General features: G+C 52.0%; 10 protein-coding genes across 10 annotated transcripts; 6 read left to right on the top strand and 4 right to left on the bottom strand.

The window, feature by feature from the left end:
• Positions 1–4,194: 4,194 nt before the first annotated feature.
• On the top strand, positions 4,195–5,999 carry PFLUO_LOCUS8504 (uncharacterized protein; the record flags this gene model as incomplete). The annotated part of the gene is made up of 3 exons (XM_073786246.1): positions 4,195–4,668; positions 4,733–5,661; positions 5,714–5,999. The coding sequence occupies 3 exons, from the start codon at positions 4,195–4,197 to the stop codon at positions 5,997–5,999; spliced, it is 1,689 nt and encodes a 562-aa protein (XP_073642520.1).
• A 784-nt stretch (positions 6,000–6,783) lies between these two features.
• On the top strand, positions 6,784–8,391 carry PFLUO_LOCUS8503 (uncharacterized protein; the record flags this gene model as incomplete). Its single annotated transcript, XM_073786245.1, has 3 exons — positions 6,784–7,009; positions 7,063–7,876; positions 7,941–8,391. 3 exons carry the CDS (start codon positions 6,784–6,786, stop codon positions 8,389–8,391), a joined length of 1,491 nt encoding a protein of 496 aa, XP_073642519.1.
• Positions 8,392–11,460: 3,069 nt separating this feature from the next.
• Positions 11,461–12,750, bottom strand: PFLUO_LOCUS8502 (uncharacterized protein; the record flags this gene model as incomplete). The annotated part of the gene is made up of 1 exon (XM_073786243.1): positions 11,461–12,750. One exon carries the CDS (start codon positions 12,748–12,750, stop codon positions 11,461–11,463), a length of 1,290 nt encoding a protein of 429 aa, XP_073642518.1.
• A 242-nt stretch (positions 12,751–12,992) lies between these two features.
• PFLUO_LOCUS8501 (uncharacterized protein) lies at positions 12,993–13,702 on the bottom strand (the record flags this gene model as incomplete). Its single annotated transcript, XM_073786242.1, has 3 exons — positions 12,993–13,271; positions 13,318–13,540; positions 13,695–13,702. 3 exons carry the CDS (start codon positions 13,700–13,702, stop codon positions 12,993–12,995), a joined length of 510 nt encoding a protein of 169 aa, XP_073642517.1.
• Positions 13,703–15,691: 1,989 nt separating this feature from the next.
• PFLUO_LOCUS8500 (NADH-dependent flavin oxidoreductase) lies at positions 15,692–17,018 on the top strand (the record flags this gene model as incomplete). The annotated part of the gene is made up of 2 exons (XM_073786241.1): positions 15,692–15,862; positions 15,918–17,018. 2 exons carry the CDS (start codon positions 15,692–15,694, stop codon positions 17,016–17,018), a joined length of 1,272 nt encoding a protein of 423 aa, XP_073642516.1.
• A 732-nt stretch (positions 17,019–17,750) lies between these two features.
• Positions 17,751–19,630, top strand: PFLUO_LOCUS8499 (uncharacterized protein; the record flags this gene model as incomplete). The annotated part of the gene is made up of 6 exons (XM_073786240.1): positions 17,751–17,775; positions 17,828–18,021; positions 18,078–18,754; positions 18,804–18,840; positions 18,918–19,208; positions 19,256–19,630. The coding sequence occupies 6 exons, from the start codon at positions 17,751–17,753 to the stop codon at positions 19,628–19,630; spliced, it is 1,599 nt and encodes a 532-aa protein (XP_073642515.1).
• A 318-nt stretch (positions 19,631–19,948) lies between these two features.
• Positions 19,949–22,212, bottom strand: PFLUO_LOCUS8498 (uncharacterized protein; the record flags this gene model as incomplete). Its single annotated transcript, XM_073786239.1, has 4 exons — positions 19,949–20,629; positions 20,686–21,352; positions 21,404–21,777; positions 21,847–22,212. 4 exons carry the CDS (start codon positions 22,210–22,212, stop codon positions 19,949–19,951), a joined length of 2,088 nt encoding a protein of 695 aa, XP_073642514.1.
• A 532-nt stretch (positions 22,213–22,744) lies between these two features.
• Positions 22,745–24,312, bottom strand: PFLUO_LOCUS8497 (uncharacterized protein; the record flags this gene model as incomplete). The annotated part of the gene is made up of 4 exons (XM_073786238.1): positions 22,745–23,092; positions 23,154–23,513; positions 23,564–23,965; positions 24,097–24,312. The coding sequence occupies 4 exons, from the start codon at positions 24,310–24,312 to the stop codon at positions 22,745–22,747; spliced, it is 1,326 nt and encodes a 441-aa protein (XP_073642513.1).
• A 398-nt stretch (positions 24,313–24,710) lies between these two features.
• PFLUO_LOCUS8496 (uncharacterized protein) lies at positions 24,711–25,892 on the top strand (the record flags this gene model as incomplete). The annotated part of the gene is made up of 4 exons (XM_073786237.1): positions 24,711–25,112; positions 25,163–25,619; positions 25,667–25,840; positions 25,864–25,892. 4 exons carry the CDS (start codon positions 24,711–24,713, stop codon positions 25,890–25,892), a joined length of 1,062 nt encoding a protein of 353 aa, XP_073642512.1.
• Positions 25,893–26,696: 804 nt separating this feature from the next.
• PFLUO_LOCUS8495 (uncharacterized protein) lies at positions 26,697–27,615 on the top strand (the record flags this gene model as incomplete). The annotated part of the gene is made up of 2 exons (XM_073786236.1): positions 26,697–26,838; positions 26,894–27,615. 2 exons carry the CDS (start codon positions 26,697–26,699, stop codon positions 27,613–27,615), a joined length of 864 nt encoding a protein of 287 aa, XP_073642511.1.
• Between the last annotated feature and the right edge of the window lie 264 nt (positions 27,616–27,879).

Genomic DNA, 27,879 nt, shown 5'->3' with positions numbered 1-27,879 from the left:
TTCGAAGCGGTAAGGTCATGCGCCCTGAAAAAACTTGAACACCGAGATCGTGCGATCTTGCGCATATCTGTTCAAAGTGATATCACTAATGAGCCCCAACTTCTCAAAATTGCTTCAAGTTGTGACTAATTGAGGCTAACGTCTAGTACGTGTACAATAACAATCAAATCCCCTGCATTCTGTAACTCAATCAATCAATCAATCAAAGTTCTATTAACCTGATGGAGCCTAACTAGTTGCGTCGAGGCTATGCAGGCGCTTCTTCCAACCCGAAGCAGAACTTGGTTTCCCAACTCCAGATTCGCCGTCGCAGTAAACAGTCATACAAAGGAAAGCTGGCCTCCAGAGGAGGTTAGCACAGAAAAGAGTGTCAAATCCAACATTCTGTAACTCAAGAGTTGGTATTCCGATACATATGATATTAGAATTTGCTTCGTTATTGTAGCATGGTCATCATGATCTTACCTTTTGCTTTCGTGAACAGGTGATAATTCAGTCTAGGTGCTACCCCTCATAATCTCATGTTAAATTACATAGCCATCATGATGCCCTAAATGGAGCACAGGCTTCTCGCAGAAACTGGATGTAATCTCGCCTTGAGTGCAGGAACTAATAGATTTTTTCAAAAGAGGCAAATAGTTTGAGCCAAGATCGGAGAGAGTTGAAAGGCTACAAAGTTAACCTAGACAAGGTGAAGCATTAGCGTCTGGTTATGGTTTATATCACGGCACTTATGATCGCCATATGTCTTTCTGTATAGGTTTGTGAGACGGAACAGTAAGCATAGAGCATTGCTGTAAATCCCGGCTCGGCAATCAATGGGAATCCTAGGAATAGCACGCTGCTGTGGAAATTTTCAGGCCATCTACTCATTGTAGTCTACTTTCTATATTAGCTCCAAAAGATGTACATTTGATATTGAATTTGCCTGTTATATAAAGATTAAAGTCGTAGAATCGTTCTGGCTTAGTATAAGAATGCCACCTCAGGTTGTTGCTCCATTTACTGTATAGTGATGCTTGGACTGTCTTCATAGGTGAGACGAGACCACCTAGAGCCCTCTGCGACAGCATAGCAAAGTTCGAAGTTCTCGGATCTGTTATTTGGGCAGATCTACAACGCGCTTTTAAGGCCACCATTTGTATGAAGAGTTGCAAGAAGGGCGACTTCGGCAATATGGTCTATCTTCAAGATCCAAAATCCAAAAGCAATCAAAACAACTGAAGGTCTTTATGAGATAGTGAAAGCGCGTCCTGGACGTTTCTAGAGCGGCTTTACCCGACCACATAATGGCAAGTTTGAAAACAGTTTTCACGAGAGAGATATATATATATATTGGTTATTCATCGGTATGTTCGATTACACAAGCATGGAGTCATAAAGAGCCATCAAGACCGGAGCAAAGATTCACATGTCAGTACAAGTCAAGTACTAGCGAGTGCTTCCAACACACAGTCCCAGCTAGAATACCCCCACGATCCAGCTTTGCAGGCAGCACCAAGTCAGGTTCAAGTGACGGAAGCCAAAATGTCGGTCCCCCTGACGATCCTTCAGTGATCAGGATCAATACCATCTTCCAGGGCCTATTACAATGCAGGTTGACAGCAGGAAGACCATTATTAGCCCCCCAAAAACCAACAGACTCATTCACAGCGACCTCTTGTTGGACAGCCAAGGTGGTCGTGTGCTCCGTTCATTCCATTCCTTCTAGAAGCACTTAATCCTTGGTTGCTTGGGCCCACAGCAGTCAAATCACCCAACTAGACTTCCGCGGGAAGGATCCATTTGCAATAAGAATAGGGCTCCTGCAATGATAATAGATACTTCTGAGAATCAGATCGCGAATTCATTATTCCTATCTTGGAAGTTCCGACTATGTGGACCGGTTCCTTGGAGGATTCCTCGTTCGCGTCTAACGCCCGATGGGAGACGGCCGATGTCATTCTTTGCCAGATATACAAACCGGCGAACGGCTTTTTCAGCCAACAGGGGCCGTTTTTCTTGACACTCTTGGAAAAGCAGCCAGATCGCTGGAGATGAAGGTAAAGGCAGGAATGATTGCCCTCAGTGGAGCAACGTGGGGTCACATACCGTTTATGCGTGGAGGGGGGCTATGTTATCATTTTGACAAAATATGAAACAGAGAGTTGAAGACATCCACAGAGAGATCTCAATCAGATCGACCAACAGCCATGTATTAACTGTCTCGAATGTGACGCAACTGAGCATCTTGTTCCATTATCCCCACCTTTTCACCAGATCATCAAACCACTATAGTGAGAGATAAGAGTAGTGCATCTTCAAAAACCACACTCGAATACGCGATACCAAATCGGGACAGCTCGGAAACATTGAAGTTCTCCAGCCGTCGCTCTCAAATAGGCAGGTTGGTTTTGCCGCGGGCTTGGGCGACTGATGGGTCAGTGCGCACCGAGGCCAAACTTTCGAACCGCACGCGGATACTGCATCTGCTAGGTGACTTCAGTGGCGGCCGGGAGGCGCCACAAGGCTTGAACGGCAGGGCGTTATGAGGACACAAGATTCTGTTCTAGAAAACCGCAGTCTGGGGCTGAGGATGCGTGCCACGCAGCAAAACGAGTTAAATGAAATACGCCGCAAAGACAGGGGACACTAGACACGAACGCGGGTTACTCTTCATGGACAACTTCCCGGAATTGCCTGTTTGGGCTACATATCCCCCCAGGATTCGGCCGCAACCGCGGTGGAGAGACGACAGGAAGCAAGAAAGATGTACAACACCTATGACCTAATGGCTCAGGGCAGAGGGGTCTGTCGTTGGCTGGCCAGGGGTAAGTGGAGATCGTGGCTGTTTTAGCGTGCAGTGAATCATTTCTAGGGATGAAAAAACCACCTTCTAAGCCGGAAGAGCGTAGGCGCACGTTGCTTTTTTGGCCGGAAAGGGGCGTGACACTCCTTCTACTTCTAGGGATAAATGGCTATGTACTATTGTCGTATGACATGATGGGTCGTAGCCAAACATCAGTTGGTCTACGATGGGTTTCCTTGCTTTGCATGACGCCACCAAGCGATCCCTGGTACACAACTACGGCATTATTGCATTATTATTACTGGGCGGCGACCTCGGTCTCGGGGAGAATACCTCTACTATGTACTTATGGACAGGTCGCGACGGGGTTTAACCACCGTCAGTGGCTGCGGCCCTTCGGACCCGCCAAGACCTTGACCGGGAGGACTCATTTCGGTTTCCGCGACCTTTTTCCGGCCACAATCCCGATGCCGCAGATGGCCTGACGGGAGAAGGAAGCCTTGGGATTCGCGCCAATGATGCGGATGAGCCACGCACACAGGAACTATGCATGGTAGCTAAAGACCGTGCATTATTCCTTATCGTAGTAGTAGTATTTTTAGCTACTACGGGATTTCCTCTCTGAGGGTTGTTCGCCATTGGCGTTAGCCCCAGATAGTCGTCCTTCGTTTCTTCTCCTTTCCCCCAGATCGCGGGCCCCAGTATTTCATCCTCGCCCGGGGCGGAGTGAGTCGCGGGGAGGGAAAGAGAGGCTCCACCCCGCCTGGAGAATCGGGCGTTGACAGGCCGGAAGATGTTAGGGCTCAGGGGCTGAACTGGAGGGAGCCGGAGGGCCAAACCCGAAAACCTGGAGGACGCTAACCATCTCTGGCGAAGCCGAAGCCGTGTTCCATGGCCTGGCCGACACGGCCCGCACTCATTGGGTGCATCTCGCGTGGTGCTGTGGATCTCCTCCCAAGACCCAGTTTCGACAAAATACCCAACTGCGCGAGATGAATCGGGGTACTGGGGGCCGTTGGCAGGCTCCCGGTGTCCGTGCATGAGCTGGATATGGTCGGGGATGGCCAACCATGGCCGGCCCTGCTCGCCGACGTGGGGAGAGGGCGAGATGTAGGTGGACCCTGTTCACGCCCGTCTCCGAATCAACGACGGGCGTCTGCGGCTCGGCAGCGACGAGAAGAGGAAGCAGACGCCCCCTGGTCCCAAAAGTTCACGGCCCCCCCGTGTGATAATCAATCAACCTGTGAGACTCTGCTTTTAAACCCGGCTGGACCCCCGCGTCTGGAGATCTTTCTCTTCATCCACTTTCTTTGATCTTCCCCTTCTCCCTTTCTCTATACCCGCTTCCGGCTGGATCGGCTTTCTACTATCGGGATATAGAGGTATACGGCAAGGCAATCGACAAGATGGCTCGGAAATTCTTGGGCCTCGATGGCACCAAGCTGCAAATCGCGATCGGTCTGCTAGCTGGCATGGACTTTCTACTCTTCGGCTATGACCAGGGTGTGACCGGTGGTCTGCTGACCCTGTCATCGTTCAACTCTGTGTTCCCTAGCATCCAGACTGCGGGAAATATCATGCATGACGGCGTTCTTACGCCGTGGAAAGTGCTTCCCGAATCGGTTAGGAGTTATCGGACTACCAAGCAAGGTATTGTCGTGGCGGCATACAACTTGGGATGTTTTGCAGGCTCTATTCCCACCATTTGGGTCGGTAACATACTGGGTCGCCGTCGTGCGATCTTCATCGGTTCTTCCATTATGATTATTGGCGCTATTTTGCAATGCACCTCGTACGATCTGGCGCAGCTGATCGTTGGCCGCCTGGTGACAGGATTCGGAAACGGCATCAACACCTCCACTGTTCCTACATGGCAATCGGTACGTCTCGGTTCAATACTAGGTCTATGGAAATTGGGGACCTTTTTGCTGACTTAGGGTGTAGGAGTGCTGCAAATCCCACCGCCGTGGCCAGATGGTCATGATTGAAGGTGCCATGATTACCTGCGGTATCACCATCAGTTACTGGATTGACTTCGGTCTGCTGTTCGCGGACCCCAGCCCGGTCGCTTGGCGGTTCCCGCTTGCCTTCCAGTGCTTCTTTGCCTTGGTCATCGTCGCCTTGGTCATGTTCCTTCCAGAGTCTCCTCGCTGGCTCATCCTGAAGGGCCGCGAGGAGGAGGCCAAGGAGGTCCTAGCGACCCTGATGGGCGAAGGTACTGATGAGATGTTCCTCGAGACTGAATTCACGGCCATCAAGGCTACTGTGCTGGAAATGGCCAAGGGTTCGCTGCGCGACATGTTCACCATGGGCCCGGATCGTCACTTCCACCGTACTATGCTAGCCTACGTCAACCAAATGTTCCAACAGATCTCGGGTATTAATCTGATCACTTACTACATCCCCACTATTTTGGAAAACCAAGTTGGATTGAGCGGAACCAAGTCGCGTCTGATCTCTGCGTGCAATGGTACTGAGTATTTCCTGGCCTCTTGGGTGGCTGTATTCACTGTTGAAAAGTTCGGCCGCCGCACTCTGATGCTCTTCGGTGCTGCTGGTATGTCGCTTTCCATGGTTATCCTCGCTATTGTCGACAGCATATCCTCGAAGCCCGAAAACCTGGGCACTCCAGTCGCTACCAAGGCCGGTATTGCCCAGGCGGCTTTCCTGTTTGTGTTCAACACCTTCTTCGCCATTGGATGGCTCGGTATGACATGGCTCTACCCGGCTGAGATCGTGCCCCTGCGGATTCGTGCCCCAGCCAACGCCCTGTCGACCTCTTCCAACTGGATCTGGAACTTCATGGTCGTCATGATCACCCCAGTTGCTTTCAACAATATCGGCTATCAGACCTATGTGGTTTTTGCTGTGATGTAAGTTGCCTTCTTTCTCTAATCCTGGCCGAAAATACTGACCTCTGAACAGCAATGCCTTTATTGTGCCCGTCGTCTACTTCTTCTTCCCGGAAACCACCTCGCGCTCCTTGGAGGAGATGGATCGCATCTTCCGCAAGACTACCAATGTCTTCAACGTAGTTTCGCTCGCTCGCAACGAGCCGCACATGTACGGTCCCAATGGCGAACTCCTTCGAACTCTGGATGATGTCGAGGATGAAGCTGTTCGTCGCGCTAGCTTCTTGCAGCAAAGCAAAAAGAGCCAGGAGACCCACCGTGAGAACGCCGAGAAGGACAGCGAGAACACCAGCGAATAGACCTCGACGTCTGTCGATCTCCCGCAGGTCCTAGACTGGTTCAATCCTCGCTCTCGTTAAAATGCGTGATGCGGACGTGACGGCCGTGGTGGACTTGAATCAGACCCGATCGGTCCCATCCCGCCGGGTTGTTATTAAGCTTCATTCCGGTCATTATTATTATATTTATGTTTCAAAGAGGAAGGTTAAATACCCATGCTAGACTGAATTTTTGCTTTCTTCATTAATTTTTTGAATTCCACTTCTGTTTATTACTATAAGATATGTGTGGCCTTCGGGTTTCCGTCAGTAGATTGCTTTTTCGTTAAAATAGAATATCACATTATTAGACGCGCTATGGCTGTACATTTCTGTACTTTTACTGTCTCCATTTCTTTCCCTGGCTTTCCTGTGCAGTAAGCATTTCAGGGAACATTCAAATTTGTCGGATGTCGGTCTTTTCCTAGCTCATGGTCTCCAGCGCTCATCGCAAGGGCCCTCGGTTTCGGTTTCTGACTGAGCGATCGCTTGACACTCTCATGATTTTCCCGACTCAAAAGGTAACAGCCAATGCCATTGGCCCTAGAGGGTGTGCCACCCATTTTCTTTTACCCTGATGGCTTTATCTCCGAAAGATCAGCCCTGAAGATCGACATGGCACGACCCAATAGTAACCGAATACCGCGCAGACATCAAGCCGTGATGTTTCATAGATGGTGGAACCCCGTGAAGAAGGAGGCAGCGATTAATTATAAATAGCCAGTTAATCCCATATGTACCTTCTAGCACCACCCGCCTATACATCATGCTTTTTTTTAATATTGTGGCGATCACAACCCTCGTGCCGGCCGTCAGGGCATCGGCGCTGCGGCCGATTCGTCCCCAGCAAGCGGACCTGAGCCAGTTTTCTCATTTAGAGTCCCCTGTTGCACTTCAGGGCGTATTGAAAAACATCGGTGCGAATGGATCTGATGTGGCTGGGGCCTCCGCCGGCGCCGTGGTAGCCTCTCCATCTACATCGCACCCGGACTGTAAGTTCGGACATGGTAGTACAGTTCCTCGTGCGAGACTAAAAAATATCTAGACTTCTACACCTGGACCCGGGATGCGGCTTTGACCTTTAGCATGATCGTTGACCGATTTCTGGCTGGAGATAATTCCCTGGAATCCCTTATCCACCAGTACATTGCCGCTCAAGCCAAGCTGCAGACAGTCTCTAACCCATCTGGGGGCCTTTCGGACGGCACTGGACTTGGCGAGCCAAAATTCTACACTAATCTAACAGCGTTCCTGGGTTCTTGGGGCCGCCCTCAGCGGGATGGACCGGCTCTGCGAGCGTCCACTCTCATTGCTTATGGCAAACACCTGATGGCTGCTGGGCAGCAGTCGGTGGTTAAGTCGAATATCTGGCCTATTGTACAGAACGATCTGACTTACGTCGCCGAATACTGGAACCAGACTGGGTTTGATCTGTGGGAGGAAATAGAGGGCTCTTCTTTCTTTACCACTGCCGCGCAGCACCGTGCATTAGTGGAGGGCAGTGCTTTTGCTGGAGCACTCGGTCAATCATGTGATGGTTGCGACTCGCAGGCTCCGCAGATTCTTTGCTTCCTCCAAAATTTCTGGAATGGTACAGCTGTGGTCTCCAACCTGGCCGCCAACGACGGCCGCTCAGGTCTGGATGCAAACTCGTTGCTCAGCTCTATCCACACCTTCGACCCTGCCGCGCGTTGCGATGACACCACATTTCAGCCCTGCTCTGCACGTGCTCTCTCAAACCACAAGCTAGTCATCGACTCTTTTCGCTCTCTCTACGGAGTCAACAGCGGGAAAGCTGCCGGCAGTGCCATTGCCATCGGCCGCTATGCAGAAGATACGTATCAAGGCGGAAACCCATGGTGAGCTTATCAAATTATATTCCTGGCCCAGAAATATGTTGACACATGTATTACATATAACTAGGTATCTTACCACATTAGCTGCCGCGGAGCAGTTATACGACGCTCTGTACCAATGGAAAAGACAAGGGTCGCTTTCTATCACACAGACAAGCCTTCCGTTCTTTCAAGGTCTTGTCTTGTCTGCTGCTACTGGAAACTATTCTAGCTCTTCCACAACGTATTCCTCGATCACGAAAGCTGTTCAGGCCTACGCAGACGGATTTGTCTCTGTGGTGCAGCAGTATACTCCCAACAACGGGACTCTGTCTGAACAGTTCAGCCGAGAGAATGGCACTCCAATCTCTGCACGGGATCTCACCTGGTCCTACGCGTCGTTTTTGACTGCCGTCGCCCGCCGTGGACGCAGTATGCCAAGCTCCTGGGGGTCATCGCGGGCCAACAAAGTGCCCACTCAGTGCCAGGGGAGCTCCGCCACCGGAACCTATGTTACGCCGACTGTCAGGTCTTGGTAGATAAAAAATAAGAGACAGGACCAATTGGACAGTTGGAATGACTTTCTTTTGCATTAGCATGACCCGTAGCTTATAGTGCCAGGTCATTAATATTTGACCCCCTATTTCCTACTAGCCTAATAAGGAATAGTATAGTCCTGTATGGTAGTAGTAATTGATTTTTTATTACCTGCTCAACGCGTCTCCTGAATCTACGATCTGATCACTATTATCATCATGCCTAAGGGGAAGGAGCTTGATCCCTTTACTCGCACTCGCATTTGTAAGCTGAAATTAAGTGGCAAATCCTATCGTGAAATCTGACTACGCTTCCTAGAAATCCCGCTATCCATAATCAAATATACTATCCTTATAGAGCATCGACGCGTCAACAATGCTTCTAGACCACGACCTAGTACGCTAAAAAAGCTGAATTCTAATGATATTTCATATATCAAAGAGCATATATAGCGAGATCCTCATGTCAAGTATGATGATTTACTTGTAGATATAGACTATAAGGTCAAAAAACAGTTGATTACTTAACTTTTGCAAGTAGATAAAATCTGGAAATAGCGCCTCTTAAAACGGCTATATATCAAGCTAGAGTATGCCGCTCGTCGTCTCGCTTAGGTAGAGAAGTATCGTCACTTTACTACTAGTGACTAGGCCTAAGTTTTATGGTCTAATGAGTATATAGTTGAGAGAGGCACCGGTCTCTGTCTAGAAAAGACCTTTAACTTACCCTATTAACAAATCCTCGAGGGTGATGTGAATTTAGTCCGTACTAGTTAAGGATTCAAGTAGATGTCTTAGGTTAGATTTAGAGATAGAATCCCGACTGATTTAGTCATCTTAAATAGCAATCTAGATGCTCCTCGTAGTAGTATTAACTCGATGGTTATCTACTAGCTTTATTCGGATATTCTACCTCAATTTGTACGACCATACAATATCTTTATACACGATAATGCATTAGTTCATATAGCTCAGATCATACGCGAGCTCCTAGATGAATTGAATACTAAGGCTATGCAATGGCCTCCTTATTCGCCTGATTTGAATCCAATTAAGAATTTATGAGCCCTTATGAAGCAGGATATGTATATTCTCTATCCCTGGCTTAAACATGCACTAGATAATGAGTAGACACTATAGCAATTGCGCGCTGCTGCGCGCCATGCATGGTGGATTATTAGGGATAGTGTTTTAGTACGCCTTTCAGAGACTATGCCTCATCGTGTTTAGGCGGTGATTGACGCGAATGGTTGGTACACAAAATATTAAGAGTATTTGTATGTAATAGGAGTCAATTTAATACCGCTTTATCCTATTTAGAACTAGTAAGTTTTAGCGCTAGTCAGATACTAATGTCTCCCTACTGTAACTTGCGGAAGAGTGACCCGCATGAGCCCTGTTAGCCCCGCCGCACAGCGGCAGGAAAGGAGAAAAGAAAGGCTTTTCAACGCAAATAATCATCAGCACAATGGAGCTAGAGACTCTTAATCCGAATGAACCCGAGCGGAACTGGGAAGATCGGCCTCACTTTCACTCTTCACAACAAGAAGGAACTCAGCTCCCCCCGGTGGACGGTGGCAAGGATGCCTGGCTGTTTCTAGCGGCCGGCTTCATCATCGAGGGTCTCACCTGGGGTATATCTGCCCGTAGACAGGCGTATCTTCGGACCAGTGCTAAGGCTTTTAGGCTTTGCTTTCTCATACGGCGTCTTCCAGGACTACTATTCCACGGTCGACGTGTTCCGTGATTCAGGGAACATCGCCGCTATCGGCACCTGTGCATTGGTGATTTACGCATCTCGCCATTTTGCCTTATAAAACCGTCTAACAATAGTTTAGGGAATTTCTTACCTATCGGCGCCATTCTACTTTGCATTACTTCTCGGCGTCCCTCGATCTCGTCGACTCGCCACCCCGGTGGGCTTCCTCACTATGTGCTTGGCTCTGGCGCTGAGCTCGTTCTCCAAAACTACAACTCATCTCATTCTCTCGCAAGGGGTGGCCTATGGACTAGGTGCTGGACTAGCGTATTCGCCTGTCATTCTTTTCATGAATGAGTGGTTTGTCAAACGGCGTGGGCTTGCCTTCGGGACCTTGTGGGTAAGACAATAATTGTTTTCTATCATCTTGATGCTTTGGACCGTTGCCAACTCAATTCTCTAGGCGGGGACCGGCATGTCTGGTATTATCTTTCCAATCACAGTTCAATGGCTGCTCGGCGAGTTTGGATTCCGCACCACACTTCGCATCTGCTCAGTTTTCCTCTTTCTCCTAGTCATGCCATTGCTCTATTTCGTCAAACCACGCCTTCCAATCACAGCCGAGTCTGCCAGCACTATTCGACCTTTTGACTTGAGCTTTATCTGGACTCGGTCTTTCCTCATCTACCAAGTTTGTAATATCGTGGAAGCATTGGGATTTTTCTTGCCTACTGTCTACCTTCCCACCCAGGCTCGATCTTTAGGTGTCACCAGCCAGTTGGCCTCGCTCACTGTGATCTTGTTCAATTTGGCATCCATGGTGGGCTGCATCTTTATGGGCATGCTGGTGGACCGCTACCGCGCAACAACCTGCATCCTCGTCTCCAGCGTCGGCAGCGGCCTCTCTGTGTTTTTTCTCTGGGGATTTAGCGTGTCGTTGGCACCACTCTACGTTTTCTGCATAGACTATGGCTTCTTTGCCGGCTCGTGGTCGTCCACCTGGCCCGCCATCACGCGAGAAACACAACAGCTGAAGCAATTAGCAGACCCGGCGATGGTGCAGGGGGTCCTAGAGGCCGGTCGCGGCATCGGCAATATCGCCAGCGGGTTCTTGAGCGAATCACTCGTCTCCAGCAGGCCTTTGAGTAGTGCGTACGCTTTTGGGGGTACTTACGGAAGCCTTATTATCTTTACGGGAGTTACGTCACTTTTGGGTGGTGCTTGCGTCCTGGCGCGGCCGTTGAAATGGATCTGACTCAGTAAAAGCTGAAATTACTCGCTAGAATAGCAGTAGAGTGAACAAAAAGAACGATACTGCTTCCATATCATGGCTTTGATATAGCATCTACTCCCAACAAAGATGAAAGTGTGTCCTAGATGGTAAAAGTACTCTTAAGGGGCAATTCCCGACTCGAGTGGCCAACCCAGATCTTGTAGGTTCCACGCTGCAGGGCCCATTGCTGAGCTCCAACATCCCAAGCACTCAAGTCTCTTCGGGTCAGGGAGAAAGAGACAGTCTCGCTTTTTCCAGTTGCTATCGGCACCTTCTCGAATCCACGCAGTTGGCGAACCGGTCCGTTTGGAATCCCAACATAGAGCTGTGCAACTTCATCCCCGTCCACGCTGCCCGTATTGTGCACAACCGCAGTGACTGTGACAAGCTCGTCCCACAGATGCGGGTTGCCGCCTTGCATGACCGGCGCGGAAGGTGGGTACTGTGTTGATGGCTGGTTTGTCTTGTGCAGATTCAGACCTGAATACTTGAAAGTTGTGTAGGACAGGCCATAGCCAAATTCAAACCGTGGAGAAATATCCTTCTCATCGAATGCTCGGTAATCAATGAACTGACCCTCACTGAAATCAGACTGCGGGAACAGCCAGTATTTGCCTTCGGGCTCCGAAGGAAGGAGCAGAGACCCGTAGTCATCTGCCTTTTTAGCCACCGTGTACGGCAGACGACCAGACGGATTGGCTCGGCCATAGAGGAGATCAACCAGGGCTCTTCCAGTATTTTGACCGGGCAAATGGGCAAACATGACCGCAGTAATGTTTTCATGTTCAATCCATTCATCAACCAACCGAATTCCGGCATTGTGAACAACCACCACTGTGTTGGAGCACTTGCTAGCTACATTAGTGATTAAAGTATCGCTGTAACTGTCACTCAGTCCCGGACGGTCATAGCCCTCAGTGGAATAGGCATTGACAAAGACCAAGCATACGTCGGTCGTCGTGTCGACATCAGGATCTTGGGAATCAAAGTTCCACATGACCGAGCTGCCGTCGGAATATGCTTGTTGTTGAATCGCACCCAGGGGGGTATCAATATAAGCTGCCGAATTCGTGCCCGAACCTCCTGCAACATATAAAGTATTGTTCTGAGTTGCCTGGGCAGAGGACACTCCTGCAGGCTGGGTTTCTAGGAAATCTGGGCCATGGGCATCATACCCAAAGACTGATACGAGCTTGAGGGACTTCAAGGGCAAGGCATTGTTTGTGTTCTTGACCAAGACATGACCCTCGATGGCACCTTTAAGCAGAGTCGGCTTGGAATCGGGGGATCTGCCAATAACTCTCTGATGCGCAGCAGTTACATCCGTGGGCATTCCAATCCCTGGATGTGGGATGCCTTTTTCTTGGTCCAGCTGGTACCAAGTCGCCATAATCCTAGACAAAGCTAGGTCAGCAAGTGCTGTGGTCACTGTGCAAAGGCATCATTACCTGGTCACCATATCATCTAGCCTAGAAGCTGTCATGGATCCATTGGAGATGGCAGTTGTCAAATTATTACCCCACAGGCTCGATTCAGGCATAACCATGTCCAACCCAGCATTGGCCGAGGCGATGCCAGCCCACTGTGCGCCCCAATCAGTCATCACATATCCTATCAAGGTCAGTCCACTGCTCAGTCCATCGTCAGAGACAAATTCTCGCCTTGAAATCCGAGCTCCGTCTTCAACAGGCCGTTCATTGTCTTGCTATTCTGGCAAGCATAGGAGTTGTTGATGCGCTGATACGAGCACATAATCGATGCAGTGCCAGCCAACACAGCATCCTGAAACGGCCAGAGGTACAGTTCATGCATCGTCTTGTCATCGAGGTTCGAGCTGACTGATTGCACATACTCACCCTGCGAGTTGTCTCCGGGGAATCGATTTGTCTCTTGTTCGTACGCAATAAAATGCTGCCGTCGTAAGCAAGAGTGCATATTGCTGGTCTTTGAATCATACCTTAGTACAAGCTCCAACTCCCGAAGATTGTGCGCCTTGGATAGTCTGATAGACTAACGCACCGCTCAGGTACGGGTCATCCGAGAAACCTTCCCAGTTGCGTCCGCCCTCAGCGACACGACCGAGCGGCCCGACAACGGGTCCCAACATCATATTGACACCTTTTCGGGCAAATTCGGCTCCCATGTGAATTGCTCGCTGTCTTGCCAATGCTTTGTTCCAACTAAAGATCATTGTTAGTGCCTACTTAATGAAGGACTGGAAATACCTTTATACCTCGCTCCGACATGGAGTCCGCTGGGCCAACTGCTGACATAGTCGGTATTTCTCTGTTCACATTAGTTTGCAACCCGAGAGAGTAGCATGTCACTACGGACCAGACCATTTCCTGCATCCGACACACACATCCCAGGAAAGCCCAATCGCTCAATGGGCGGGATATTCCCGGAGCAGCCATTTTCGGTGGCATATCCCGTAGTCAAGTTCAGCTTCTCTGCGGGGGTGAGCTTATCCACAAACTCTCTGGCCTTTTGGTAGGCAGATGCCCAGGATCCAGAGCCGGTTCCCTCCGCTGGATAATCTTGATCAGTCTCGCTGGTGCAAAGCAAGAGAGGGTATTGTCCTACGTGATGGATAGACTGGCGGAGACTGGCCATAAAAATAAGTATCACTAGTAATGTTTTCGGCTTGAGTGACCGAGCTCAAAGACAGGCTGAGCAGTAGCCCCAGCGTGCAGGTTGTAAGTCCCATATTGGTGGTTGAATCGGTGCCGGTCTGTCTGTCTTGGTACTCAAGCCACCCAATTTATAGCTCGGGGCCTCGCGGGTGGCGGTAAGCACAATCGCGATTCATCAATTTGACTTCGACGGCACCTTCCCCCTCTCCGCTCGGATTACATTGTCCCGGGTTAATATCGGCTCTCGGTTTGGCACCAGTCACGTCGCAGCGGCCCAAGTGGGGAATGATGCCGTGTCGAATCTGCTGGCGAGAATCATGCGGGGGCACCACCAGGTCGTCCAGGGCAGGGTCTCGCGCGAGGTGCACATCCATCGCCAATGGGACCCAATCTGGCAATGCGCACGTTGATCCAGCTTACCGAGGGAGCCGTGCCATGTGTGACATCGTCGCGTATCAGCACGATGTCGTATACTCTACTCCGGACACGGACATTTGTTTGTTTGTTTGTTTGCTTTCTTGCGCCATGGCTGACTGCAATCATCATCTACCCCTGACGGAGCCACCCGCGTCCCCCGCTTCTCCACAAATTGACGCTTTGGGGCTGTCTCGATGGCCATGGATGGTGGTGGTCGGCTCTACTTGCTTCAAACGAGTCTGTCTTCTTGTATAAACAGCGTCAATAGAGGTGGATGGTGTTGTTGGAGCCTGACACGGTGGTAATAAGAATAGCCATTCTCATTAATAATATCTTAGCGAGTCGCCCCATCTCGATCCAAGTCCGCCATGCGAGCGAGTATCCCCACGAAAGGAGTGCGAGAATGGTCTTGACTGTTGCAAGCACTGCTAATTGGCGCGACTTCTTGTGAGGAGGGCGTCCCGGCACGCGCTTCCCAGCGAAGGCAAAAAGACATTTATGACGAAGTTCTCTAACTTCGTCATAAACTTCGTCATACCTGGGACCACTATATATATTAGTATCGTGCACTGTCGGCCCGCAGTCTGGACACTTCTGCAGCCACAAGTTCCAAGCCACGTATGGGGGTTTCACGGTTTCCAATGGCTGCCTCCGATTTGTGGCATCTGGGAATTTGTAAGAAGCCTATACTGGAATGTCTGACAAAAAAATCAACTCTCTATCGTCCATGATGACCGAGCGTGATCAAACACTAAGCATATCCTGAGTCCCGGTCAGTCATCGTGTATATTGGACGACCACTGCCGGAAATACGCAGTTGGCCTGCAGGGTTGAAAATCAAACTCTGAAACACTCACACAGATTCTAAGGGCTATAAAGTCTATGTATTAAGCTGGTAGTATTTAGGTAGCTATTTCATTACCTAAGAGGGAAACTGGGCAGAACCTAAATAGGGAGTCACCCCAACTTGGGATCTCACGTGACCGGTCCAATAATCTTCCGTCTCGGGGACTTACGCGGATTCGTCATCTTGAAGTGTAAGTCTTTCGGGGAGATCTCTTTCGTGGTGTGTCTGTGAGAACCATAAAAAAAGCTTGACTCCGGATCCGACCCGCAATTTTCCATTCCGAAATCATGACTATTCGTCTCAACCGAGTCGGCGGATCGAATGGATTTCAAAGCAGCACGGTGGAGTCAACAAGATGCCGATGATATATAAACCGCACCGAAGAAGCTGCGAGTCTTGAGGGCACAACTTCTTTCACCATTCCGACTATCGATATGGCCTTGCCTGACGTGGATAACCGCCCTGCCGAGGGCATCTCGTACTTCACGCCGGCCCAGATCCCTGCGGCCGGCTCTGCAGCCCGTCCGCAGTCCAATGGGCAAGAGCCTCCCAAGCTCTTCCAGCCCTTCACTATCCGCGGTGTAACTTTTCCAAACCGCATTGGCGTAAGCAGTCAACCATGCATGATGAAAAATGTCCATCGGCTAACGCATGCAAAAGCTGTCCCCGCTGTGCCAGTACTCGGCACAAGATGGTGCCATGACCGACTGGCATCTAGCCCATCTAGGCGGAATCGCCCAGCGCGGCGCGGGTTTCCTCATGATCGAGGCGACTGCCGTCCAATCAGAGGGACGGATCACTCCCCAGGACCTGGGGTTGTGGAAAGACGAGCAAATTGCACCGATGAAGCGTACCATCGAGTTTGCCCATAGCCAGGGCCAAATTATTGGGGTGCAGATTGCTCACGCAGGTCGCAAAGCGAGCACCATTGCTCCGTGGCTCTCCGGCGCCGTGATTGCGACCGAGCAGGTGGGCGGCTGGCCAGACCAGGTCAAAGGCCCGAGCGATGTGCCTTTCGCAGCCTCATTCCCACAACCTAAGGCGATGAGCAAGGCGGACATCGAAGAATTCAAGGCCGCCTGGGTGGCCGCCGTCCGGCGCGCGGTGGCCGCTGGGGCTGATTTTGTGGAGATTCACAATGCTCACGGCTATCTCTTGTCCTCTTTCCTGCACCCCTCTGCCAACCGTCGGACCGATGAGTATGGCGGTACCTTCGAGAATCGGATTCGCTTGACCTTGGAGGTCGCCAAATTGACTCGAGACGCAGTAGGACCATCTGTGCCCGTCTTCCTGCGCGTGTCTGCCACGGACTGGCTAGAGAACAGCCTGCCAAACGAACCTGGCTGGCGCTCCGAGGACACAGTCCGCCTAGCCGAAGCGCTTGCCACTCAGGGCGCCATTGACCTCCTGGATATCAGCACCGGTGGCATCCACGAAGCGCAGAAAGTCGCGTCGGGGCCCGGGTTCCAGGCGCCGTTTGCCATTGCCGTCAAGAAGGCGGTAGGAGACAAGCTGGCGGTTGCCGCTGTGGGCACCATTGACTCGGCGCACTTGGGAAACAAGCTTTTGGAGGAGGACGGCCTGGACTTTTCTTTGGTCGGTCGTGGCTTCCAGCGCGATCCTGCCATCGTATGGACTTGGGCAGCTCAGCTGGGCGTCGAAATTGCCATGGCAAACCAGATCCGCTGGGGGTTTGGGCGGCGGCGCGATGGTCAGCCCTATCTCAAGACGAACACCGTCAAAGGGTCCATTTTCGATTAATCGGTCACGTACACTGTTTGTAAACGGGGCCTATAACATAGATGATAGACAATAGAATGCATAGGCGTACATGTTTGGGGCATGTTTTTGCTGGAACGTGCCTAAAGGGGACAGGAATGAGCTATCGGTATGCCGACCCGTGTGTGGCGCTTTAGACTAATTGCGTGCATAGAATCACCATCGTTTTCGGGCATCAGACGGGCCCGGTGGAGATTCGGTAATAAGTTAGTCGGCGCCGGGTAAATGTCCGTAGCTGATTCCGCTCGGTTGAATTGCAGCTCTCGCCAATATAATGTGACCTTTGATAACTTCGCCCACCCCGAAGATGTGTCCTCTGGGAGGCGAAGACAATACTCCTACTCTTCGTGGATCCTTGCCATCCAGCGCGACACCTCACGGCCCGATCACAATTTAACCGAGCAAATTCAACCGAGCAAATCCACCGACCAGCCAAGCCTCCGCCAATGATGCGACAGTGCACTCCCTCCCCGGGATCCTGCTCCACGCTCCTCCGCATTCGCGCCTGTCGATCATTTCCGCTCACACGGCTGTGCCTTGGCCTCGAAGTGGTGCGATGACGTGCCGAACGGCCGCGTCGCCTGCAGAGCGCAATAGTTAGCCCGACATGGAGCTCCACATCTATGCCGATTCCATTATATATACGGTTTCTCCGCCGCGCGTCCAAATTGTGTTAACAACTGTAGGTAGGGTCACCTGGGTCACTTCGCAATCATGTATCGGATCACCAACATCTACGGTACGTTTCCTTGAGCCTGGTTGTCTCAAGAGTCTGAGCTAATACGTTTCAGTCCTCGCTGCGTTCGGCACCATCGGCGGAGCGCTCTTCGGCTTCGATGTGAGGTATGAATCTCACCCTATCTTCACCAATGATACAGAAAGACAATTTGTCGCTAATGGTAACCCTAGTTCGATGAGCGCCTGGATCGACGCCCAGCAATATCTGGACTACTTCGGCTCCCCCAATTCAAATCTCCAAGGTGGAGTATGTCTCAACTCCTCCCGTCTCTCAATACAGAGCTCATGCCGACAAAAAAACAGATCACGGCGTCTATGTCTGCTGGCTCCTTTGCCGGTGCTATCGGAGCAGGCTGGTTGTCCGATCACCTTGGTCGGCGCTACGCCCTCATGATCGCCTCGGTGGTGTGGATCATCGGTGCAATGGTCCAGTGTAGCGCGCAAAATGTTACCCATCTAGTCGCTGGCCGTGTGGTCAGTGGTCTTGCCGTCGGAGTCACTTCGTCACAGACATGTGTCTACTTATCCGAATTGGCACCGGCCCGAATCCGCGGGCGCATCGTCGGTATGCAGCAATGGGCCATTGAATGGGGTATTCTGATCATGTTTCTGATTGCGTACGGCTGCCATGTCGGCGTGTCCGGCCCGTCTGCATTCCGAATTTGCTGGGGTGTGCAAGCAGTCCCCGGTCTTGTTCTGTTCATCGCGCTCTTCTTCTTTCCCGAATCGCCTCGCTGGTTGGCCTCCAAGGAACGGTGGGAGGAGGCTCTACAAACCCTGGCAGACCTCCATGCCAAAGGAAACCGTGAAGATCCCGCTGTCCAAGTGGAGTTTGAGGAAGTTCAGGAGGCCGTTCATTTGGCTCACGAGGCTAAGGATCTTTCGTTCTTGTCAATGTTTGGACCTCGCGTTTGGAAACGCACTCTGTGCGGAATGTCGGTCCAGATGTGGCAGCAACTGCTCGGCGGAAACGTTGCTATGTATGTTCTCGCTCGTTTTCTGTGAGCTCAATTCTGACTCGGCTTCCAGGTACTATGTTGTCTATATCTTTGAAATGGCTGGCATGGTATGTCTTTCTTTCCTTCTTCTTTCCTGATCGCTCCGGATTTGGCTACTTTGGGAAGAAACTGATGACCTATGCAGACCGGCAACACGACTCTCTGGTCATCCGCCATCCAATACGTGATTTTCCTGGTTACCACAGGCATCATGCTCCCAATCATTGATCGTGTAGGTCGGAGATTACTCCTGCTTGTTGGAGCTGTACTCTGCATGGCCATCCACTTTATCATTGCGGCGGTTATGGCCACCAAGGGCCATGCCGTGCCGAATGTAGACGGCAACTCAAATCTTACCTGGGAGATCAAGGGCTCTGCAGGCATGGCAGTTATTGCCTTCTCTTACATATTTACCGCTGTTTACGGACTTACCTGGGTATGTTGATCCTCGTGGTTGATTTCAGCTCCCACTGACCTCGGCAGGCCCCCGCTGCGTGGATCTACGCCGCAGAAGTCTTTCCATTGAAATATCGTGCCAAGGGGGTCGGAATTTCAGCCGCCACCAACTGGATTTTCAACTTTGCACTGGCGTACTTTGTCGCCCCAGCCTTTCACAACATCCAGTGGAAAACCTATATCATTTTCGGGGTCTTCTGTACCGTCATGACCTTCCAGGTGTTTTTCACATACCCAGAGACAAAGGGTCGCACTCTTGAGGAGATTGATATAGTCTTTGACACGGATGTCAAGCCATGGAATACCAGTAAAATCCATGATGGGTTTGACGAGCAGATTGAGCGTCACATGGGTAACAGTGGCAAGGATGCTGCCAGTTCCAGCCATGCAGAGGAGGTTTGAGATGCTGCTGAACAGATCGTAAGGACAGACCACTGTCGGTGGTGAAGAATACCAAGCATATGAATGAATACGGTTTCAGATTGTAAGCCACGTGCCTATATTTTGTAACCGCCCGTTTCTATATCTTCCTACCCTCGGGTTTGGTATCTCGCGCGCTCTCTCTCTCTCTCTCTCTCCCTCTGCATATATGTGTGTGTGATATATTATTATGTGTACGTTCTAAGATGGTTGTTTGTGTAACGCTCTATGAGATCTATCTATCTCTATTTTCTATCCTCCCATGTCAGAAATAAATAAATACAAAACGAAAAATAAAGTCTACAGTTTGCTCTTAGGCGACTTGTTCTTGAGGAGTGCCTCATTCCATGGGTACGGGTCAAATACCAGGTCATTGACCGGATTCTCCTGGCTGGCACGGCGGAACAGGTCCTCGTAGACCTCGCCGTCATACCGGCCCAGACTGCTATCAAGTTGCCAGTCAGGGATGGCCCAGGCATCGACCAAGCGGATGGCATGCGGCCTGATCTCATCCAGCAGTTTCATCACTGCTGTGGTGCGCGTGAGGGTGATTTGTCGCACCGTAACGGCACCTGACGCGAAGAACTCGGCGGCCTCCCGCTCAAGGGTGTGGAGCGCGTACAGGCGGAACAGTTGGTGCATCAAGGTCTTGGTCTCGGAGTCCAGAGATGCCGACAGCTCCGGGGAAGAAACAGACTCGTAGAAGTTTTTGACTACCAAGTACTGGGAGTGAGCAGTCGACAAGCGCCAGAAGTCAACTAGGAGGCTGTTCCACGAGCGCTTCTCGGCATCGCGATGCTTCAGCGCCTCGAATGTCAGATGGGCAGTCCGCCAGGCAAAGGCTGCTACAATATCCGCGTCCTCCTCCAGCACGTCAAAGGAGGCTCCCTTATCTCGTCGGTCGAGGTAGGTCTGGAGAATTCGACTGGTGTCGTTACCGGAAGACTTTCCGCTCAGGACCGCACGAGCGGATTTCAACAGCTATTTTGCGGTGAGTTTCACATCAGTCAGGGCAAGAAGAGGGAGATTTAACGTACGTAGCGAGCGACCTGTTGGGTCAACATATAGTTGTCACCCTCCCAGGTCAGCGTGGGCAGGTAGTCTGCGTACCATGGCCCAATTCCGCTGTAACTGCTGTAACCGTGGCCCCCGCAGGCTCGGCGGCAGACCTCCAGGCCTTCTCCGGCCGTGGTACTGGCCAGCGCCTTGAGACCGCACGATGTGGCATGAAGATCTGCCAGTAAATCGGCCCCAGCGCGAAGCTCCTCCGGGCCAGCCCCGCGGGAGTCCTGGCCCGGCGAACTGGCTGCCTTCATGCGGTTTTGGTTTTCCTGGTACAATCGCATCATGCCGCGGCCCGTGAAGTGCAACGCGTACATGGACGCCAGCAGTGGAAGCAGACGGACCTGCACCATCTTGTAGTTGAGGACCTGGTTTTCGCCAGCATGGGCCTCAGCATCGCGGTCCTGGAACTGTCTCCGGACGGCACAGTACCTGGTCGCGACAGTCACACCGCGAGCTAGCACCCCGCCAGCTTGCAGCACAATGTTCGACCGCACCCACGTCAGGGTGCCGTACACCAATGATGGCAGCGCGGGCCTCACGTACTTGCTTGTGTCCTTGTCAATACTGGAGAAGCGGGCCAGCATATTGACGTGGGGGACCTTGACGTTGTTGAACAACAGGAATCCGTTGTCCATAGTGCTGCAGATCTGTGAGCAAAATGACGCTTAATTCCTGGGCGGCATTACTTACTTATACCCGAACTTGGGCCCAATGTCTCCGACATAGACATTCTCCAGTGGTTGATGGGTTTGTAGGTCGCGGACCTGCACCACGAAGGGATGAGGGCCAAAGTTCTTGCCACCAATGAACAGCTGAGCCATGACGACAGCATGGTTTGCCGTGCGGCCCAGGGACCCAATCCACCATTTGGAAGCCGTCAGGGTTGGCGAGTGGATGGTAAAGGTCTTGTCCTGTGGGTTCCAGGTGGCGGTGGTCTCAAGACCACGCACGTTGGACCCGTGGCCTAACTCCGTCTGGGCATAGCAGCCGATGATCTGATACTTTTGAGCGCGCTCTAGGAAGAGCTTGTGCTGCTCCGGGGTTCCTTGCTCTCGCAGGGTGACCTACAATGGCAGGAAGACAAAGAGTCAGCGGGGAGCTTGGTGGGGACGTATCTCGCATGTCACACGTACCAGGAACATGCTCGCGTGCAGCCCGTAGGGGGTGGGCTCGCCGATCAGATCATTGGCGGCATGGAGCTCCTCCATGGACCACTTGTGCTGCTCGGACAGCTGTTGCAGACGCTTGGCCTTGGCCAGGGACCGCTGTAGGCGATCAACGCGGCCGAGCGAGTGGTTCTGGGACTTGTCAAAGACCTTTTCGGGCTGGAGCAGCGCCAGGAGCTTCTGCTGTCGCTGCAGGGCTTCCTTGGTGTGCAGCAATTCGGACAGCTTTGCGACGTTGACGTTCGACTGCGCGCGTTCCTGCTGGAGCAGCTCGGAGCCCTGCGGGCCCGACGGCTTGAGGGCCTGGACCCAGGCGGGCGGCGGAGAGGGCATGGTGGGCGAAGGGGAGATCGAGAGGAACAATTGGAGAGCACAGCAAAGGGAGTGATGATGGTAATTGAGGATGACCGGCAATACTTAATAACGTTGTCAGTAATAACAGTTGAGTGACGGCGACTTTAGGCCGAGGGACAAAAGGTAAAAGTGGCTGCCGCATTAGGTAAGAGCCGAGGCTCAGCTGGGTCGGGAAACACCAAGTCTGGGCCCGCCCCGAAGACCGCCGAGCTCCAGCGTAGTCGGCTCAGCCTGCCCCGAGGACAGCCCACCGAGATCGGCGAGACATGATTGTAGTACTACATAGTTGTGTACTAATGGCTATGATAATGATGGTGATGATTATCGGGTACCTACCTAGGTAGTACCTGCTCCCCCAGCATTCGTGTACTATCTCCCTATCCCCCCCCCCCGCTATGTATGTACCCCGTCCCATCCAAACAGCCACGTGAAGTCGGGATGGTCTCATTCGGATCAGATAACGAGATCCCGAATGTAATCAGGAATTCACATGCAAGTCTAGTCTCGACTCCTACTCGTTGCGTCTCTCCTTGGACGCCCGCGGCAGTCCCAACCAGGCCAGGAAGATGGCCCCCGAGAGCCCGATGATGAACGGCTGCAGTACGCCAACTCCCATGGCCTGCGCGAGTGCACCGACGGCAAAAGGGAGGATGGCCGCCCCGCTACCTCCGAAGGCCGCGGCGAACCCGATGGAGCTGACATGCAGGTGACGTGGGAGCAGTTTGGTCACCATCACCACCGCGCCCGGAAACAGGGGGCCGAGGAAGAACCCTTGCAGGGATACGGCCACCGCCGATGCATAGAACTGAGGCACCAGCCACAGCACCATCCCGAATGCCATCGAGCAGAGAATATAGGCCTGTTCCAGAACAATCGTCGTCAGTGGTCGGGTCCATGCCACTAAGGAGAGTGGTACTCACCGCAATGGCAATCTTCTCTCCAACCCGCGGCGTCACAAACCCGAGAAGAACTCGTCCGACCGTGATACCTAACCAAAACCCGGTGGCCGTCATCCCGCTGGCAAAGCGACCGCTATGGCGAATGCGGATCATGAAGGTGACAATCCATCCGCCCAGCGCGACCTCAACTCCGACATAACCCAACAGAAAGAGCGAGCAGAGCCACGTCACGCGAGCCGAAGGGCGTTGGAAGAGCGCCGTCCTGAGACCCCCTTTCTTGCTCTCGTCGTGCGAGTGAATATTCGCGGCGCGGAAGACGGCCCCGGTGGATTCCCAGAAACAAACCCCGCAGGCGACTAGCTCAATGGTCGCACATCCAATCTGAATCATTAATCACGGAGGCCACACATGCACAGACGAGTACCACTCACCATGACAAAGTAATAATAGTACCAGGGCAGATTGGCTCGGGTAATCATCGACGTGGCCACTAACGGACTGAGGACAGCCCCAACCCCATAGACTCCGTGAAGGAGGCCCAGCAACTCGTTCGCGTTGGCCATATTGCCAATCCAGGCATTCCAGGCGGCATCTTCCAGCCCATTCCCGAACCCGGCAAAGATGAATGAGATGACCAGTACCGGGTAGGGAGGGTGAAGGCAGTTAACGATGTAAGCCAGGAGGTGGCATCCCGGTCCAATCAGCCCCACGCCGCGTTGGCCGAGCGTGGTGTGGATGCGCTGATTGAGAAAGGCCGCGAGAGTGTAGCCGACCAGAGGCGATAGGAAAACGAGCGATACCACTGTGTACGAGAGATTGTAGTACGTTTCTAGCTGCGAATGAGTGAGTCCTCGCACACGGCTTAGCGCACAACAGAGGCGCATCTTACATATGGAATAAGAGCCTGCAGTTATAGTTGGTTAGCAGGAGTCCGAGCCGAAACTTTTTGACCAATGACACTCACACCGTAAGCGGCATCGTTGGCGCCCATAACCAGAAAGCTCCAGAAGGTGCACAAGGTACGGCAGATGCTGCCACGAGACTGGTTCCATCTTTCCAGCGCAGGAAAGCTCTCCGCAGCATCGTAAGAGGCCGAGCCTGATGGCAACTCGGCATCGCGGGGCAGGGCCTCTAGGGCAATATCGTGCACTTCCTCTTGCCCGATACTGGGCGATGTCATGGCACAGGAGTCCAACAGAGATGCGATGCCCGAACTTGAGCCTGATGGGCTGGAGGAAGAGGACACATCGATCACTGTGGAGGTGTCTTGGCGGAGATTTGCCCCGCGCCACGACGAGTTAATCGATGCTCGGCGGCGGCTGGACCCGTTGATCTCCGGGTTTGCGGAGGTCCTGGCGTTATTGGTGCCTTAGGATTCGAAGCTGCGCATCCAGACCCCCTCCGACAGGGTGAAAGAACTGCCGAAGGAAATCCTATCAGCCAGTATTATTCGAACCTATGCGCCATGATCTTTTCTGAGAAATATTGGGATGACCGTGTTTATCCACCAATCACGCGAGTAACCCCCGGGGGATATAAAGACCAAAGCAACCCGCCTGTCCCACGAGCTTCAAGGCCATGAGCTACACAAACCCCATCCTCCCGGGCTTCAATCCGGACCCATCCATTGTTCGCGTCGACCGAGACTTCTTCTTGGTGACGTCAACGTTTGAATACTTCCCCGGCGCCCCCATCTATCACAGCCAGGATTTAATCCAGTGGAAGTTGATCGGCCATGCGTTAACGAGGCTCAGTCAGCTCCAGATCCACACCCCAGAGCCGGGCGGGGGTGTGTGGGCGACCACGATCCGATACCATGGCGGTGTATTTTATGTCATTGCCGCAAGCTTCCAGCGCTATCGCCCACAGCAGGACGACCGTGTATGGCCACAGGGGTTCTATGTAAAGACCACTGATATTTGGAATGATACAACTTGGTCGGATCCTGTGTACTTCGATCAAGTCGGATTTGACCAAGATGTAAGTCATGTCGCACGTATGCACAGTGAGTTAACTGACTGCGTCGCTAGCTCTTCTGGGACGATGATGGCACGGTATACCTCTCATCCACATACCGGAAAATGCAACCCACGCGCAATGCCAACCTCAAAGACTTTGCCATTCATATCTGTACAGTTGATCTCAATACTGGGAATTCAACATCAGAGCCAAAATTGATCCGTGAATCATCCTCGGGCGTCGCCGAGGGATCACACATCTTCAAACGTGGCCGCTACTGGTTCCTCTTCACTGCCGAAGGAGGGACCGAAAGTGGACATTGTGAATGGGTCAGTCGCAGTGAAACGGGGCCGTTTGGTCCGTGGCATGTGGGGCCGAACAATCCCCTCTGGAGTAATGGAGGAGAAGATGAAGTACAGAACACAGGCCATGCGGACCTGGTTGAAGATGCACATGGACGGTGGTGGGCGGTTTTACTGGGAGTTCGACGTATACAAATAGAAGGAATGTGGGAAGAGTCTGTCCTGGGTATGCACCGTGGCTCTCCATCTTCTCACGGTACTAATTCCGTGCAGGCCGAGAGACCTTTCTAGCGCCTGTCGAGTGGAAGGACGACTGGCCCGTGGTTAATGGGGGCCAGGAAATTAGCCTTCAGGCAACAGGCCCAGGCTTGTATCAATTCGATACGCTAGTCTCCTGGAAAGATGACTTTTCATCTCCGGTGTTGCAAATGGGCTGGTATCGAAAAAGTGAGTTCTTGGATTTCCTTCAGAGTCGAATACCAAGCTTACCAGGTGCTAGATACCCCCTTGAAGACCGACTTTTCTCTCACAGAACGTCCGAATCACCTTCGGCTCTATGGTGGACCCTATCATCTTTCCGTGCCGGCCTGCCCAACGCTGTTCCTACGAAAACAAACGCATCAGTTCTGTACTTGGGAGACACGGCTGTCCTTCCTTCCCCTTTCTGAACACACAGAGGCCGGAACGGTGGTCTGGTGGAATTACTTCACATTTAGTAGCCTTGGCATTCGGGCTCAGAGTGGCCGTCGTATCATTCGCTTTCAACCCTCCGAGGGCAACTCGGTCGAGTGCCATCTAGATTCCACCACGGATGTAATTCTTGTAATCGAGTGTGGCAATTGCTATCGATTTGGATATCGTCTAGTGACGGAAAGCCACATTCACTGGATGGGCCGAGTGACTAACCGAGATGCGACCAAGGCGCCACTTGTGGGCGCGCCTTTTACGGGGATGATGCTGGGCCTGTATGCGTTTGGTGAGCGGCAACGTTGCTTGACACCGGCCGATTTTGCTTACGCTGAGTTTCGATAAGAGCAGGTGCTATTCTGCAAATTATAAAGTCACTTTTGATAGCCAATGGCTGTAATTCCCAACTACATGTACTTACTGGGTTTATACATATGATATCTCATGGGTCAGAGTCAGTACGGGCAAGGCAACAGCACCGATTTAATCTCCGATCTAATCTCCGATCTAAACCCCGTGACAAATCCATCTCGAGCGGAGACATCGCCCCATTATTTCGCCCTCCCTGGAAATAAAAACGGTCAGCGTGTCCACATCTTGACAGCCTGCTGACACCATGCCTGAACATCTGCGATCACTGATCAAGGCGCCGATCCTTGTGTCCGATGATGGTGGAGAGACGGTCGACGACTGGTCGGGACTGGCAGACCCGCTAGAGCGCCGTCGACGCCAGAATCGGATCAACCAGAGAGCCCATCGTGAGCATTTTAGGTTCTTCGTAGAAAATCCTGCAAGCTAACTTTTCTTTTTAAGGAAAACGAAAGCGCGAACAAGCGAGCCAAGACACTCGCCCGCCAACCATGGTGATATCCTCCTCTTCCTCAACGGTGTCTGCCGTCCAATCAACCGGGCAACATGCCGGGGACATGCGAAATTGCGGAGATCTGATGATCGACTGCAATATTGCCACTGAAATGGCAGAACTTTTACTACAAAACTTCGCCCAAGATGCATACCAGGGCTACATGTTGGGGTCTCCAACGTCCGATCACTTGTTGATATTGACCAAGATCAACGTCTTTCGGGCATTGGCACAAAATATGAATCTTATTGGTTGGTCATTGGAGAGGATGAATGACGATGCAATATCACCCTTTAATATACCGACGCCGGCGCACTCTGTACCGGATCAGATCCCTTCCACACTGCAGCCTACTCGGCTTCAGAAAAGTGTTATACACCATCCGTGGTTGGATTTCTTTCCTCTCCCCAGAATGCGCGACAACCTGATCGAGGCCGGTGACGACTGGGACGACGAGCAGCTCTGCATAGACATCATGGGATTCTGGAACGAAGCGGACAATGATTCCGGGCTATTAGTCTGGGGAGAGCCGTGGGATGTGCGCAGCTGGGAGATGACAGAATGGTTCTTGAAGAAGTGGCAGTGGGTTGTGCGCGGGTGTCCCGAGCTGATGAACTCGACCAATGCGTGGCGTGCGCGTCGGGGAGAGAAGCTGATTTTCCGCTATCTCTGATAATGCATCACGTAAAGAATAATTGCAATGACTGATGATCTCGAAGACAATACGTAATCAGAAATGCCAGCGTTACCAGATCTACCATTGCTAGATCCGCCGCTAATGCATGCTGCTGACGCGCTAACTGAGCCTAAATTGGTGCAAGTACAGTGTTGGCCTTTTAGTTCGAGCCAATTATATGACAGCAGACCCCTTGGGGGTCACAGTTGTCGGTGTTCTGTATAGTAATTGCCGATAAATTACTAAGTTACTACACTTTAT

This window comes from Penicillium psychrofluorescens, assembly GCF_964197705.1.
Source record: "Penicillium psychrofluorescens genome assembly, chromosome: 5".
Classification (NCBI taxonomy): Eukaryota; Fungi; Ascomycota; class Eurotiomycetes; order Eurotiales; family Aspergillaceae; genus Penicillium; species Penicillium psychrofluorescens.
The sequence above is the reverse complement of the archived record's forward strand: the minus strand, read 5'-3'. Positions and strand labels throughout refer to the sequence as shown.